This window comes from Tachypleus tridentatus, chromosome 13, assembly GCF_004210375.1.
Source record: "Tachypleus tridentatus isolate NWPU-2018 chromosome 13, ASM421037v1, whole genome shotgun sequence".
NCBI lineage: Eukaryota > Metazoa > Arthropoda > Merostomata > Xiphosura > Limulidae > Tachypleus > Tachypleus tridentatus.
This window is the reverse complement of record NC_134837.1, coordinates 56,817,338-56,833,281: the sequence shown is the minus strand read 5'-3', so window position 1 is coordinate 56,833,281 and position 15,944 is coordinate 56,817,338. Positions and strand designations below refer to the sequence as shown.

Sequence of the window (15,944 nt, the reverse complement as noted above, 5' to 3'; positions counted from 1 at the left end):
GTCCTAAATACAATGAAGTTCCAGCTGTAATATTTATTGTCTATCTATTATTAGATGGTAATTTCTGTTTCACCCTGTTATTAAGCTTTTTAAAGAAACACCAAATTTCTATAAGATAGCTAACTTCAAGGGGTAACGATAACATAGTTTACACTGGAATTTTGTTGTTTTTTTCAATAATACTCGTGAAAGCGGATATTTCGTTTGAAACTGTAATCTGATTAAACTATTTTAATTTCTGAATTATCGTGTAATAAAGAAGATGAAATTCAAACTTTTTGCTATGATATTCACAAACATTCCCGGAACCTGACTTATTCATTACATATATATTGTTATAAAAGTAAAGTGCATAAAATTGCAACGTTCTGACAACTTATTTAAAATACCATTTTGATTAACAATCCGAGCTATCCATACGTAGGCAATGCTAACGCCTGCCTGGTATCTGAGTCTTAGTAGTTTACAATATACGTAAACATAAGGATCAATTTATAAGGTTTACAGTGCGTACCAGTTAAAATACTGGAAAATACCATAAGGTTTACAGTACGTACCAGTTAAAATACTGGAAAATACCATAAGGTTTACAGTACAAACTAGTTAAAGCGTTGTAAAATCACAGGGAATATAACATCAGTGTGATATCTTCAGCCTACAAGTAGATTCACTAAGGAAAAAAAAATCGCGCCAATTACAAGGAAAATTCTTACACATACCTTCCATGACAAAGTATATGAAAAATATAAACAAAATAAGCATTATATTGGATTATGTAGTTTCACCTTTCCCATTTATATTTAGACTTATGATGTACAATGTACAACAAAAAACTTGTTTGAAGTTTAACTTTTAATACAAAAGTTACCGATTTCCAGTTAGTCCTAAATATTAGTTCGTACTACCATGACAGATCCGGAAGTCTTCCATTTTATTGTCAAATCACAGTAAGTTATATATATATATCAGGCAGTTTGTAACTAACACACACACACACATATATATCCTAATTTATGACTTAAAACTCAATTCTCTTGAAAATTAAGGGCTCGAACCATTGTACTCATCGCGAGTCTAATTTCCATTCCCCAGTTTGACTGGTCATCTCATTAGGATGTTAGTTTCTATTGGCTCACCTGATATATTTTCAAACTTTTTTTCGGTGACAAGAAACATGGGTTTAGCTTATTAAAAGCCATTGTATGCTTTCTTCCTTTAAGCTTAGAAGAAAGCTCTGTTTAGCAGAATATATTAATGCATGTGTATACAGCGAAATTTCTGGTTTTTATTGTTTAATGGCGTTTTACTAATTGTTTTATAAGTAATCTCAGAATTTAACAGGAATGGATGACTCTTGTGTTGCACATCATCGAACCAGTTGTTTTGTTAGTTTTTCTACCTTTATTACTACTTTCATACAGTCACGTATATGTTACAAGCTGACATTGAGACATATCAAATGTCCAAAATCCAGCAATTTCTCTACCCAGAGATACTTTACTCATAAAAGAAAAAAAAAACTGGTCAGATTACATTCATGTAGTTGTAACGTATGCTAATTATTTTCAGAGTTAAATTTTGACTTGTTTTAGATTCATCTATGCAACTCGTCTTACCTGATAGAGAAATTACATTCACCAATCACCCATGTATGAATACTTTAGACATAACGTTTCATTACGATAATGGAAAAGATTGAAATGGATATGGAACAAAACAAAAAGAATAATCAAGTTCAACTGGACTAAGCCAATTAATGACTTTGAGTGGTCTGCAGTGAAAACAACACATAAGTAAGAATGTATAGATATACCAGAACTTGGGACAAAGTATTCTCGCCCAGCAGGATATATTTATCCAGCTCCATGCCATCGTAATATAAACAGGTGCATACTAGTGGAACTTACGTCACTGTGACGTCAATGTAACTGTTCATTTCTAAACATCTCTTTCTACGTTTGGTTTACTTTGACTTGATACCAGAATTACAAGACTCCTTTGCTAGAACTAAATTTATAAAGATAGTTTTCATATACACAATGATCTAATGTTGCATCAACACTTCGATTTTAATATCAAACATATGTCCAATTATCTGGTTTACAATAGTTAACTGAAACCAGCCAGCGTTGTAAATTTCAAATCGAAAGCAATAATTCACTTTCTTTCTTTTTTCGTATAAAAGTTTCCGGAGCCATAATTAACTTACTATTTGAAGTCACAGCTTAAAAAATGAGTTTCAAAACGTTACTGAACTAAAGCCAGAATAATAAAAGCAGAGGAAGACATCTGGCCTAAAACGGTCAATGACCATTAAAAATACCATGCGCACAGAGTTAGCTTCCCGTGTTCCTGAAGAACGAACCTGTAAAATTAACAAGTGGGCCAACATCTTAACTATTATTTTCAAATATACTTCAATGATTGTTAAAAATACACATAACCTTTCTTTTTTTATTGGTCATCACGAAACACGTTAGCCTTTTATATATAATGTACATGTTTAAACATACAAGTAAAATCATTACTGTACAGACAATCCACTACATTTGGTGGAGTATTTGTAGTGAGAATTTACTTAGATTCGATTTGCATTACGTAAATAGTACTTGAAATTTTAGAAACGTCGCGAGAAAACTCCTGATATTTTCTGGAATAAAACACCTATCAAGCGATTTTCTAACAAAACATAAAGCGATCATATATACCAAAATTATAAATAACTAATGCTATCATATTTTGACTTTTAGTTACGTTATTATAATAATCATACTCAAGCCTGTTTATTAGAGGTAGATAACTAAACACTAGGCATATCTATAATACTGAAACACCTACCTTATTAACGTCTGTGGAGAGACAGTGATGACTAATGACGTCATTTCCTTTTTCATAATATATATGGTCAGTAATGACAAGAAACAAATTACAGCAGCATCACTAATAATTCCTGGGTTTAAAAAAAGGAACGGATAAATGAAACCATAACCGTGAACAAAATGCGTGAAATACTTAGATCATATCAATGTCTAGCACTAATGCCCATCAGAAGGTTAACAAATCCAGGAATGAACATTTAGCCATATTTTATATCAAATGCACTTTAAACAACTTAAAGAGAAACGTATAACCTGTGTATACTACATCTTTCTAAATTTTCGTATTTGTTTACGGTTAGTATGTTGAAGTAAATAAAAAATGAAACATTAACTGTCAAGGAAAATGAATGAACATAAAGATGTAAAGAAGTCGTTTAGCAAATTATGGCTGAAAAGACGAAAGACTTTCGAAACGTCGTCCTCTACACTTGTGTTTCCACAACAGGCAGTTGCTGTCCATTCTACAAAGTTTCATCATTAAAAAATGTTGTCTTACATGTCGCTAATGTACACTACATGCGTTTAGGTGAACATTTGTTCTGTTATAGTTGTGAGTATATAAGAACATAAACTAAAGGGATAATTTACACAGCTAATAAACACGAGTTTAAAACTACAATCAATATCAAGTTTGTCATTAAAACTCGGTTTAATTAAAGGTTTCCTTAGATAATAGCAGACAAGTTATAAAGCACAATAAGACTCATAATACTTTTCACTTTTCATTCTAAATCTACCAACTTTCTAAAAGATTTTAATTTTTCACAACTTTAACGTTACATGACAAAAAAAGCAACACAGTTTTATTACAGCACGTTCCTTATTACCTGAATTAAAGTACAACCAAGTCAGGATCGAGATAACATTGAGGTCGAAGAACATATTACACAGCAATCTTACTTAAAATATATATTCCAACTAATCACTAACCAGTATGTCAACTTGCTTCTAAAGGTGGCTCTTAGAACAAAATGTCTTATTAGTAACAGGAAATTAATTTCCACTCTCTTCTCCACATGCTGAGAATCGCTTATTTCCCACGCCAGACTCATGTCTGCTGACTTACAACAAAAACCGGGTTTCGATACCCGTGGTGGGCAGAGCACAGATAGCTCATTGTGTAGCTTTGTGCTTAATTCAAAACGACTTATTTCCCTTGTTAAATTACAACAACCGCCCTCTAGTTTTTAAAATACAGACTAACATGTTTTTACTAACATTACAATTCACCCTTTCAGTTATGCTAAAAAGTTACTTAAGTTTACGTTTCTCAGTTATTTAGGACATGCTGATGCCCGCTTTCGAAGGAAAATAAATACAAAATGCTTCTCAACACTACTCGTATTATTTTTTTTAATGAAAACATGGCCTATGTTCTACACATGTATTTAAAATTTAAAGAACATTATAATAGTCAGAATGCGTCCAACAGTTTATAAGAAAGAGTTTATAAGTTTGATAATTTAATCAAAAAATAAAGAAATCGGTACAAATATTGTTTGCTAATTTAATATAAACTAAACTATAAACATACAATATTTGATGGTATTGTTATTATACTGTTTAATAATTCAATTACCATTGAAGATATTTGAAAAAACTAAACTCCCAATACTATAACATTATTCATTTTTGAAAATTTTAAATCTTTAAGATATTTAACAAAAGCGAGGAATAAACATTTATTAAATCACATGCATTTCTTGACGCCAGTCTAGTGCTGCCATCTAACGATATAGAAACCTTACTGGTCTAAAAATACTTTTCTCGATATATTCGTATACATGAATATATGGAAAGTAACAAAAAAAACGGCAACAACGTTACCCTACGACTAAGAAAAAAGGTCAAGTATTAATTATTCGACCTACCTTTATCTTTCACGATGCTGGCAATATGTAGAATAACCAAGAAAACCATAAGAAGTGCCAATATCCTGTTCAGAATTAGCAAAATACTACACTTACTATACAGACATTTGCTTATTTCTTTAAGTGTAATCATTAACATCGAAATAAATAGTATGAATAAATAATGTATGTTGAGGTTAGTAAAGTTTTTCTCATATAATGTACTCTAATGCTAATAAAACCATTTTCTCATTAAAACAGTTATATAAATAAAAAATAAAATAAGATCATACCAATATAAAGCTGTCGATTCTGACAATAGTAACTGGCAAATAACAACACAACTGAAAATGTAAGCTACTCCTGCTGCAGTCAAAACAAGGGCCTGTAAAATAATAACAACGATTTTATTACACATATAAAGTACTGTGCAAAAGTGTCAGGACAAAATCAAAAATTATATTTCAGGCTACTTTCAAAGAACAATGAAAAGTAAATCACAGGTGAAACATAAAAATTTTATTAATTTTCATATTTAATACAACATAAACTCAGTGGAAGTGCTTGAGTTTAACAAACAGTTAATATTTTATGTCCTTCACCTATTGTTTTAATACCTTTAGACAGTCTTTCAGGCATTGTTGCAACATATTCAATCAAAGTGCCCTTTGAGATTTTACTCCAAATGTCTCTAATACACTCCCATAAAGTTTCTTTGAAAGTAAATGTTGATTTGTCAAGTTTAGATCTATCAAACCCCAGATATGCTCAGTTAGATGTGGGGCTCTGTGAGAACCATTGCATCACTTGAATGACTTCGACAGCTTCTTTCCAGTTAAGTCATTTCTGTATAGATTGGATGAGTGTTTGGAGTCTTTATTTTTTGACAGAAGAATCCTTTAACAATACTGACTTACCAAACCATTGACTTACCATCTATTTAACAAATATCTCCTGTTACCTCAGCAGAAAAACTTCTCTCAAACCATTCAGCCTCTACCATGTTTCATGGTTAGTGCTATACATTGAACTATCCTTCACCTTTTTTCCACCAAACATACAACATATGCTTTGAACCAGATATTTCAAATATGGACTCATCCTTCCATAACACCGTTTTTCAATCATTAACAGTCCAGTTTTTGTACAACATTTGAAACTGCTGTCCAACTGCTACACGACCCAATATTCCATTCTCATGAAGTCTTCTTGATACTGTATATCTAGACACTTTTCTGTCCTTTGGTACAAGGTTGTTTATCTCATGCTTGAGATCAGTGGCAGTGTTCCTTCTGTCCAGAAGGCTGCATAAATGAAGATATTTAACATCAGTACCATTAAAGTATTCTGCTTCTTCCTTTCCTATTTTAAAATATACCTGTCTCAGTCTCACAATCTGGGGTGTACTTGATAGTATATGGGGAGCATTTCAAGTCTGTAGCAATTTCTCGGAGAGTCCAACCAATTGATGTACAGCTTTTACAGGAACTCTCTACTCTACTGACAATTCTCTACGCAAATGTGACATGACAACAAAATTTAATGTATAGTGTTAAACAGTGTTTTCAAAATCAAGGTTTATTTGTGGACTGCTATTAAATTTAACATATATCGAGTACTATGACATTTATTTAATACCCTAAATTTGATCAATATGTTCATTCAAGCAGAGCCTTTATGACATACCCCTGGTACAAGTATATGGGAATTCTAAAGAATGATAAGTATTCTCACTCTGACTCATTCAGTTGTGAATAAGGATCAGTAAAGCATTACTATAGTGTTGAAATTTACAGAATGTAATAGCATAGATGAATTTACCCAATAAAATGGAAAGAATGACAAAATAATCTGTTGTCCTAACACTTTTGCACACTACTATATCTTCACAACAACTATTAATTTAAATAATCTAATTATATAGATCAAAACTATACAATGCCATAAAACAACAAGATTTACAAAGATTAGAAAAAGTTGATTCTTTGCGTACCTACAATGTTATCTATACTTTCAACCATAATCCCAATAATACCTCACAAGATTCGACCAGCTTAGATTTGGTTTAATCCTAAATCCATATACTACATTATCAATACAGAATAATCTTAATTACAAAAAGTAAGAAATAATAATACAAACACAGACATGTGCACAGGTATATTGAAACCATACTGTTCATGAAACTAATGAAAAAAAATGGAAATTAACTTTAGTAAGAGTGATCATCAGCCTGATCCACAATGTTTTAATGCAATTTTTTTTGTAAGGCATGATCACCTGACAATTCATAGTTGAAGACTATGAGCAAACGGTGTTGTGAATTGGTGGTTAAAACAGCAAATCGGTCTATTTTTGGGTATTTTAATCAAGTTTGACAAACCTGATCATCTACTCACCAGTTCACTAAACAGGTTATCGGTTCCAACAATAAATTTTAAATACTTATCCAGAAATACATATTAACCACTAAACGAGAATAATATATATTTTAAATATACTGTTAAAGAATGGATGTACATCAAGAATCATGGATATTTGACCCCATAAGTATAGGTTGCACATAATAATGGAAATATTTAAACCTGGATGAAAAGAAGACTGCTAAAAACAGCAACATAATATTCTAAGATACTTTTTTAATTTAAGCACGTGACTGGCGAATAAAATCAAAATCCCACTGTATGTAGCATTCAAGATATACACTAGTAATCAACACCATATACATCTGTCCTCCATTAGAGGTTATATATAGTATACTAATACACTTTCAAAAGTGTTTACTCTATCTAACTTGTTGCTAATCACATGTATCCATTGCCACAAGCTCTAATCTAATAGACTGTTACTTACGTGTGTCTTTCAGAATTTTAATACAGTAAAGTGCATGAATGCGCAAGATATCTTCTGTTCCCACCTACTACCATACCTAACCACAACCAAGGAAACAGGTTTGAAGAAATCAGATTGTGAGAGATCTTGTTATTTACTATTTTCATTCCTTCAAATTGCTAAAACATTGTATGGGTAAATGTTTTACTTCTGCCTACTTTCATTTTAGCAACTCTTTACGCTAGTGTGCAGGTACAAGTTTTACTTCTACCTATTCTTATGTTAGAGATCCTTTAAATTGAGGGTACACATTTTACTTCTACTTGTTGGTAGATTCAGCAGATACCCCGATGTGGCTTTGCTATAAGAAAATACCCATACACATACTTCTACATGGCTTCACTTTAGTACCTCTTTATTCCAATCTGTGAGTACACATAACCCTTCTACTTGTTTTTTTACTCCAGTACCTCATTACCCCAATCTGTGGGTATACATAACCTTTCTTTTTTACTCTAGCACCTCTTTACTCCAATGTGTTAGTATGTCTTATTTATACCTGGGTTTACTCTACTATTTGCTGCAGTGTGTGTGTCACTCTAATATTTCTTTAGTTTCAACTCCTATGTATGTTTAACTTCTGTTTTTAAATATAACGTATCAGTTAAGTTTCAATAGCACAGATAATTTAATTTAGAACATAAAAGGTATGTGTATCTGCTTGTTACAACACAAGGATGAGTCATTCACACACATCCATGCAAAGTATCTTAGTATGGCTTGATTATGAGGTTTGAGCTATAAAAACTTTGAAAAAAAAAAGCATTATTATTAAATTGTTAGGGAAGATGAATAACTAGAAAGTTAGTTCATATCCTTGAGAAATAACTCATTTGAAAACTTTTATCAGGGTGTGCTAAACAAAAATAAATACAAGATAAATAATACTGCTGACAATTGCATGGCTTGTCTTTAGTGAAACACTCTACAGGAATAAACAACTAATGGTTTTATATAACAGGTTAACATATAATCAACATAATAGCTAAAAGAAAGTCTACATTCAAATTAAACCCACACACATGCTTGCTATTATAGATTTTTTTTTACTTTTATCTCGCATACTGCTGACAAATCATATGAAAAATTATATTCGTAGAACAAATTTATTAAAACTTATAAAAACAACCATCCTTAGAATGACCGATTCTCCCATTCATTAGGTTTTTGTTTTGATGTGTCCATAGGGTGTATTTGTGTATTACTTTGTTGTGTTTTCTTTAGCACATAAATCAATTTCTCTTTATATATGTGTGTGTGTGTGTATGCATGCGTGCATGTATACATATTGTTTGTAACCTTGATTTTTTAACCACAGTATCAACAGGATACTTCCCAATTCTCCACTGAATTGACCTGTGACATTTGATTAAAATTTACTGTTCAGAAATAGTTATTATGCAGTAGATGTCTACAGCTGGATAGGTAAACAAATAATTACTTAATGTTAACCTTAAGATAAAGCAACTGTGGCTCTCAATGTGAAAGAAACTGAAAAGAATAAAATTTGAGAGACAATATTAGTTAGCTCTTTTTTTATTATTATTATTATTAAGGACTGACAATTTTATCCATGACTTCTTTAGACAATACCAGACAATTACTACAGTTATTTCAGTGTAATAAACGAGCATCAGGTTCACTGTTGCTATGGGATACAAGATAAACATTATAGGTATTTCTACAATGTTGTCAGCAACATTTCTTATATGTGCCTAACTTAAGTAAAAGGTATTGTAGATGTTTTACAATTCAATTCATAATTTTAAGTTAACTTACAATAATATGAAATAATATGCCACATTTACATTTCATATTAAGGTATTTCATATTTCAATACTACTAAATCAGTTGACTTCACAAAACATATCTGTATAAATTTACAAAATAATATTTTATACATTAATAAAATTTATTTTCTTTCCTGCAAACGATTCTTTAGCTAAACATCAACATCTTGTTACCTATTATACTATATCTCGGACGAGATATAATATTGTAACGGACTTATCGTTATACGTTTATATTAATACCTACGCTCGTTTCACTATAGTTTTCATTTTTGCAGGCGATGTATATTGTTGGCTGTAAATTGCGCAAGTCCTGCCTGTTCTCTAAATTTGTAGAATATTGTTCAGAGTAGGAATCAACAATATTTGTTTTACGAAAACGCTAGCTCGTTTTCGAACATTGTTGAAACTTCGCGAAACTCGCTTGAGTCATATAAAAGCACTTAGTCGATAAACAATGGAATATTGTTATCATTAGTCAGCTACCACCGCCAGTGTGCTATAGGCCTCAGAAGCAATAATTGTGATTAACGGATATTAATCGAAAAACTACAAAAATTGACCAGAAACGTTTATAGATTTCGAACATTAAAAACCGTTCAACTTCAATGAATTACTTCGAACGTTGTTATTTCTATGAGAACATAAAATATCGTTATCCTGACAATTCAGCTTGCAATGGTTTGAGGCCAGACAAGAATAGATTTGGCTAGTATTCCCCTCAAGCGAAGTATACCTGTGTATCAAGATAAAAGTAATGTGCTCATCATGGACCTTGATCGTCGATAAAATATTAAGTTCTACACCTGATATAAAACTCAGTATTGTCTACAAGTTCGTAAAACTGTTGCATATAAATAATTATTTGTAGTAACTATTTGTAATGACCGTTACTATAAAATGTTTTTTTTTGTTCGTATATTAAAATATATTTGTATTAAGAAAGAATAACAATGTAACAATGCAATGTTGGCAAATATTACAAATTTGATATATGTTAACATTTAGTTAACTTCTAAATTAAAATTTCTGGTTATTTAAAATCTTAACACATAACATACATAATAAATCGTAAAACAAATATTGTTTTACCCTCAATAGTCTTCTACAAATTTAAAGAACAGAAGGGCCTTTCGCAATACATATCCAAGAATATACGTCACTCGCATTAAAAAACCTATAATGAAACAGACATAAGTATTAAAATAAACATATAACGGTAAATCCGTTACATTTCTCTCCTTAGAGAATTAAAAATTAGAGTCACATAATTTGTAACACATTAGTACACACACAAACACACACACACATATATATACATACATTGCTAACAATGCATTAATTACAATAAACTGTCAATAAATTATACAATTTCAAAAATCATGACAATTAATACAAATAGCCTTATGATCATAAAATCACAAAGCACGTGAAAATAATTAAACACAAATATTATCTTTTTTACTAAACACAATCAATAATCACACAAATGGGATGTTCTTTGAAAGTTGGAATAGGTTTCAAAGGAGTAGCAAGAATTTCCTGGTTAGGTTTTCCAACCAATTGATATATGTGACAAGTTCTATAAAACTGAGAAACATACTGACTAATTTTTGGCCAAAAGAAATGTCTCGTAATTTTGTCACATGTCTTATTAACTCCTAAATGACCTCCCATGGGAAGTTTATGGGCAACTTTCAATATTTCAGATCATTGTGCTTTGAGAACTATTATTTGGCAAATTACAACATGGTCTTCAGAAGTTGGCACATCTGGTGATCTCCATTTTCTCATAGACACACCATTTTTGAAGTAACCATTTGGAACTTTATCCAGTTCATCTTTCGTGAGTACATATTTAAATAGTGAGGAGATCTATGGACCCCTTTCTTTCTTATAGATAAATTTACTTCTAGCAAACGTAACTTCCCTATGTAAAACAAATCCAAGTCCTTCATTTTCACTCACCAATTCATTTTCAGAAGAAAAATTATACGTAAGATCCCTGTTGGATCCAAAAAATGTCTGAGACACATCTATAATATCGTTCTCTGAACAAGTGTCTATGATTTATTTTTGGCTTAATTCCTTAGCCTGCACCCGAGTCAACCACAAGTCAGAATTCTCGTCAACAACATCATCCTTAAATAAAACAGTGACTAGCTCCCTAACCATCTTAGGTTCAGCAACAACTTTTTCTCCAACCAAATCGTTTTCCAACAATAATAATACGCCCTTAATTGGTCCCGAAACTAGGTTTGATGCCAAATAAATGTTATTAAAAGGAATATGAACAAAGCTATCCTCAATATCATGAGCAATAACAGACTCACCAGTGGTATAGCTCGAATATAAAGGCAATACACCTTCAAGCAACAATGACTGAGTTGCCCCAGTATTACGTAAAATGTGTATATGTATAGGATTAGTAGTGTCATATGTCAGAAACACAGAACCAACAGATCCTTACTATATCAACCTTTTTATCAGTGGCCAGATCTACAATATTGGGTGATTTGGTGAAACTACGTACATATATGGGCACAAAAGAACTGGGTGCTGACTTTTGTTTTCCTTTTTCAAACTCCAACAAACAGACATAACATAATCAGGTTTTTTACAAAAATGGCAGAAAAGCTTTGATGAAGTTTTGGCCCATCTGTAATATGATTTAGAACTAAAAATGTTGGAGTTTTCTAAAGAATCCTCAACATTATTAGATTAAATATCTACATGGTTTTGCTGAGATAGCAGAATTTTTTTTTATGAAAAGTTGTTTTTGAGTTAAAGTGTATTCTTAGGAAAGAAAGTTGCTTCCTTTAATTTCAACTTTCTTTTCATCCAAATAAGTTTTGAGGTCGTCATTGTACAGCGTTTAAATTCCTCAATTAAACTTAGTTGTCTTAATTTGTCTAAACTGTTACCAATATGCATAGAATTATGCCATCGATCAAAATAAACCTCTTTTTCACGGGTGAATTTCATACTCGTTTGGCTAGCTTGCTTACGATAACCTCGAAACTTTTGGCGATAAGAACAGCTGATTTAACCTTATAATACTCTGTACAATCTTCAAGACAGAGAGACTGGCATAAGCTTTTTTGCTTTACCAGTGTAATAATAATGACAAATTTTCAGTGGGCTATTCCAGAGTTGTGGCCACTTTCTCAAAATGTTTGAATGTTTGTCAACTTCATTTTCATTTAATGGTGTTGTCTTGATATATCGAGTTCAAAGTTGTCATTTTGCCTTGTTCATTTAGAATTGAGTCTAATTTCTTTCTCGCTGAATAAGAGCTCATTCTGCCTCAAAACGTTTACCTTCTCTCTTCGGGCTTTAATACGGGCTCTCTCACTCTCTCTCAGCTTCGATAAGACAGAGTTCAGGTTCGAGTTGTTTCAGCTAGATTTCTAAATTATATTTATCACTCAACTTTTATTGGGTAGTGGAGACACTAGAGAATTCCCATAATGCTTCCTCAGGCAATAAATAATATTTCAACAATATACTTTTTAGTTAATTTTTCACCTTTAATTCTAAGATTTGGGCAATTTCGAGTAATTCATTTTTGTTATATTTTTTGTAGTTGTTCAATGGAAGTGGTTCAAGAAAACCTTGTAAATCACACATGATCAACTCTTGTTGGCTCTGATAAATATAAATTGAATTAATATTTCGCTTTTAATTTAGCTCGAATTTTGTCTTTAATTCAGATACCGGATGATTCCAGTTTATTGTGTTCCGTATTATAATTTATCTCAGACGAGTCTTCAACTTATTATGTCACGTATATAATGTATTACAATTTCAAATAATCGAAAATTTGAATTTAGATATCAGCTAAATGTTAATATGTATCAAATATATGATATTTGCCAACAAGATTGATACACATGATTTTCTTTCTCAACACAAATATACTTTACAACACAAATAATAATATAATTGATATTGATGATCATAACAAATAATTACCACAAATAATGATTTATATACAACAGTTTTAGGAACTTACAGACATTCTTGATGACGAGAAACCTACTTAAAATAAAAATGTATCTCAGAATGGCTGGTATGGGTATTAACACTTTTATTGATAAGCAGAGGACAACGTTTCGACTATTCTACGTCATCTTCAGGTTAACAAAGAGAGAGTTTGCAACTAACTGTTATGAACTTACAGACAATACTGAGTCTTCTATATGGTCTAAAACTGAATGTTCCAGGTCCACAACGACCAAAGAAATAACCCCATTTGACACTGTCGCATCTCGCGGTAGCTAACGGTGTCTTTTTTTTTTTTTTTTTCTGGCTGGCCTCACACCAGTTACAAGTACAGTTTTTCCGGCAAAGCTATTTAATGTCGTTACAGAAATAATAACATCCGAAGTAATATACTGAAGTTGAACAGTTTATAATATTCAAAATCTATCAACGTTCCTGGTCAAATTGTGTAGTTTTCCGATTAATGAGTGTTATTAACAATTATAGCTTCCGAGACTTAGAGACTTCACTGACTATAGCTGAACAATTATATTTTGTTCTGTCTCTCGACGAGTCGGTTTATTTATATATATCCACGAGAGTTTTTGTTTTTTTTAATTTTGCACAAAGCTACTCGAGGACTATCTGCGCTAGCCGTCCCTAATTTTGCAGTATAAGACTAGAGGGAAGACAGCGAGTTATCGCCGCTCACCGCCAACTGTTGGGCTACTCTTTTACCAACGAATGGTGGGATTGACCGTCACATTATAATGCCCCCACGGCTTAAAAAAAGCGACATGTTTGGTGCGACAGAGATGCGAACCCGCAACCCTCATATTACGAGTCGCACGCCTTAACCCACCTGGCAATGCCGGGCCATCCACGAGAGATTCTCGAACGTTAAACAATACCAGAGAACATGCTACAGTTTTCGTTAAATATATATTGTTGATTCTTACTCTCTAAAATGTCCTACAAAATTAGAGAGCCTGTGTAGGCATCCAACAATATACGTCTCATGCATAAAATATGTACTGAAACAAACATAGGTATTAAAATAAACGTATAATGGTAAATCCGTTACAATGGCTATGGGAATTGTTTCACAGTTCTACACTCACACTTCACCATCCGTGAGGAAAGGATTTCACTGAAATTTCAGTTTGAAAATGAGCTATCATCTCAGTTTTATATCACAAAATACATTTTATAAAAGTATTTGTTGTAAACGCAGTCATCAATGAAAGTGCTTCGTTTTCTGTTGCGCTAAAGAAAAATAATTTTTTAGGTTTGATCTTTGAATGTTCTATATTTATACTTTTTGTACTTTTTATTGGTTACATCTTGAAAATTTGAATTGTGTTATTTATTGCTCAGCTATAAAAATACTGAACGTTTATAAAAAATATAACCCAACTATAACTGGGGTGGTAGTTTTCGAGATTCGATTCTTGGACTACACATCGCAAACTCCATGAAAATAAAATTGACTGGTTGAGGATTATTGGCACAAAACAACAAGTTTATCTGCACCAAACATGTAAAAGTAAAATAGTTATAAAATATAAAAATGAATCAAGGTAAAACCAAATAAAGTTAAAAAAAGAACGTAAAAAATTTAAATACAATTAAAGAGATCACTGGTCATTAAGAATGCAAGTAATTGGACATTGTTACCATCACCAATGACACCGTCCCCTGGAAGAAACATATCTAAGATGTGCCGTCATTCAGAGCCGTAACGATGGTATGACAGTGAACGTTAGCTATTGTGACTTGAGTGTCACAAAGGCCACATATTGAGGCATCAGTCCCACATAAAATAAAGCAGTTAGTTAAAACTGTGACCAAAGCGTAGCCTAGCCAGGAAAACTTCGTTCTTCGATCCTTACAGAAACAAGACAACCAAAGAGCAACAGAAGTTTTAATCTGGAAAAGCTTGTTATAAAGTTTTTCATTCCATGTCGACTGTGTGGAGTCTAGCCTTGAATACATGATCATAGTCCATGTACGGAACAGGCATAACACATGGATTAGTCTAGCCTTGAATACATGATCATAGTCCATGTACGGAACAGGCATAACACATGGATTAGTCTAGCCTTGAATACATGATCATAGTCCATGTACGGAACAGGCATAACACATGGATTTGGCTGTGGCATTAGCAGGCTCGTTCCTAAGAATACCAACGTGGTCTGATATCCAGCAAAAATGTATAGATATGAAAGATGAAGAACAATGAGCCAGTCGGTTTTGAATATCGACGAGAACAGGGTGAGTAGATGGCTAACAGATTCAATATAAATAGTACAACTAGTGTACTGCAATGTATCTATGGGATCCAAGGCAAGAGAAATGGCATACAGCTCTGCAGTGAATGCAGAAACTGTAGATGGGATAATGTGAGCAACCACTGAGACACAACATATCATGGCAGAGCCCAAAAAGTCACCTAACTTCAAACCATCTGTATAAAACGGAGTAAAAAATGGTTCAAAGATATTCCTTAAATACAATATGGTACTTCCAATCGGGAGTATCCACCT

At 32.2% G+C, this 15,944-nt stretch overlaps 1 protein-coding gene across 4 annotated transcripts in view; it reads right to left on the bottom strand.

Annotated features, from left to right (window-relative positions):
- The window catches only part of LOC143240405 (uncharacterized), a 90,475-nt gene that overhangs the window by 58,898 nt on the left and 15,633 nt on the right, over positions 1–15,944 (bottom strand). For 3 of the 4 annotated variants that reach the window (XR_013021752.1, XM_076482792.1, XM_076482795.1), the window contains exons 3-5: positions 5,023–5,114; positions 4,751–4,815; positions 2,839–2,950 (exon numbers count right to left, since the gene is read on the bottom strand). Coding sequence is in view for 3 of the 4 variants with exons in the window: in XM_076482792.1 (XP_076338907.1) it covers positions 2,839–2,950; positions 4,751–4,815; positions 5,023–5,114 (269 nt within the window). In the remaining variant the exon portion in view is untranslated. The remainder of the gene's footprint in view (positions 1–2,838; positions 2,951–4,750; positions 4,816–5,022; positions 5,115–15,944) is intronic. The other variant, XM_076482794.1, reaches the window with a different exon arrangement.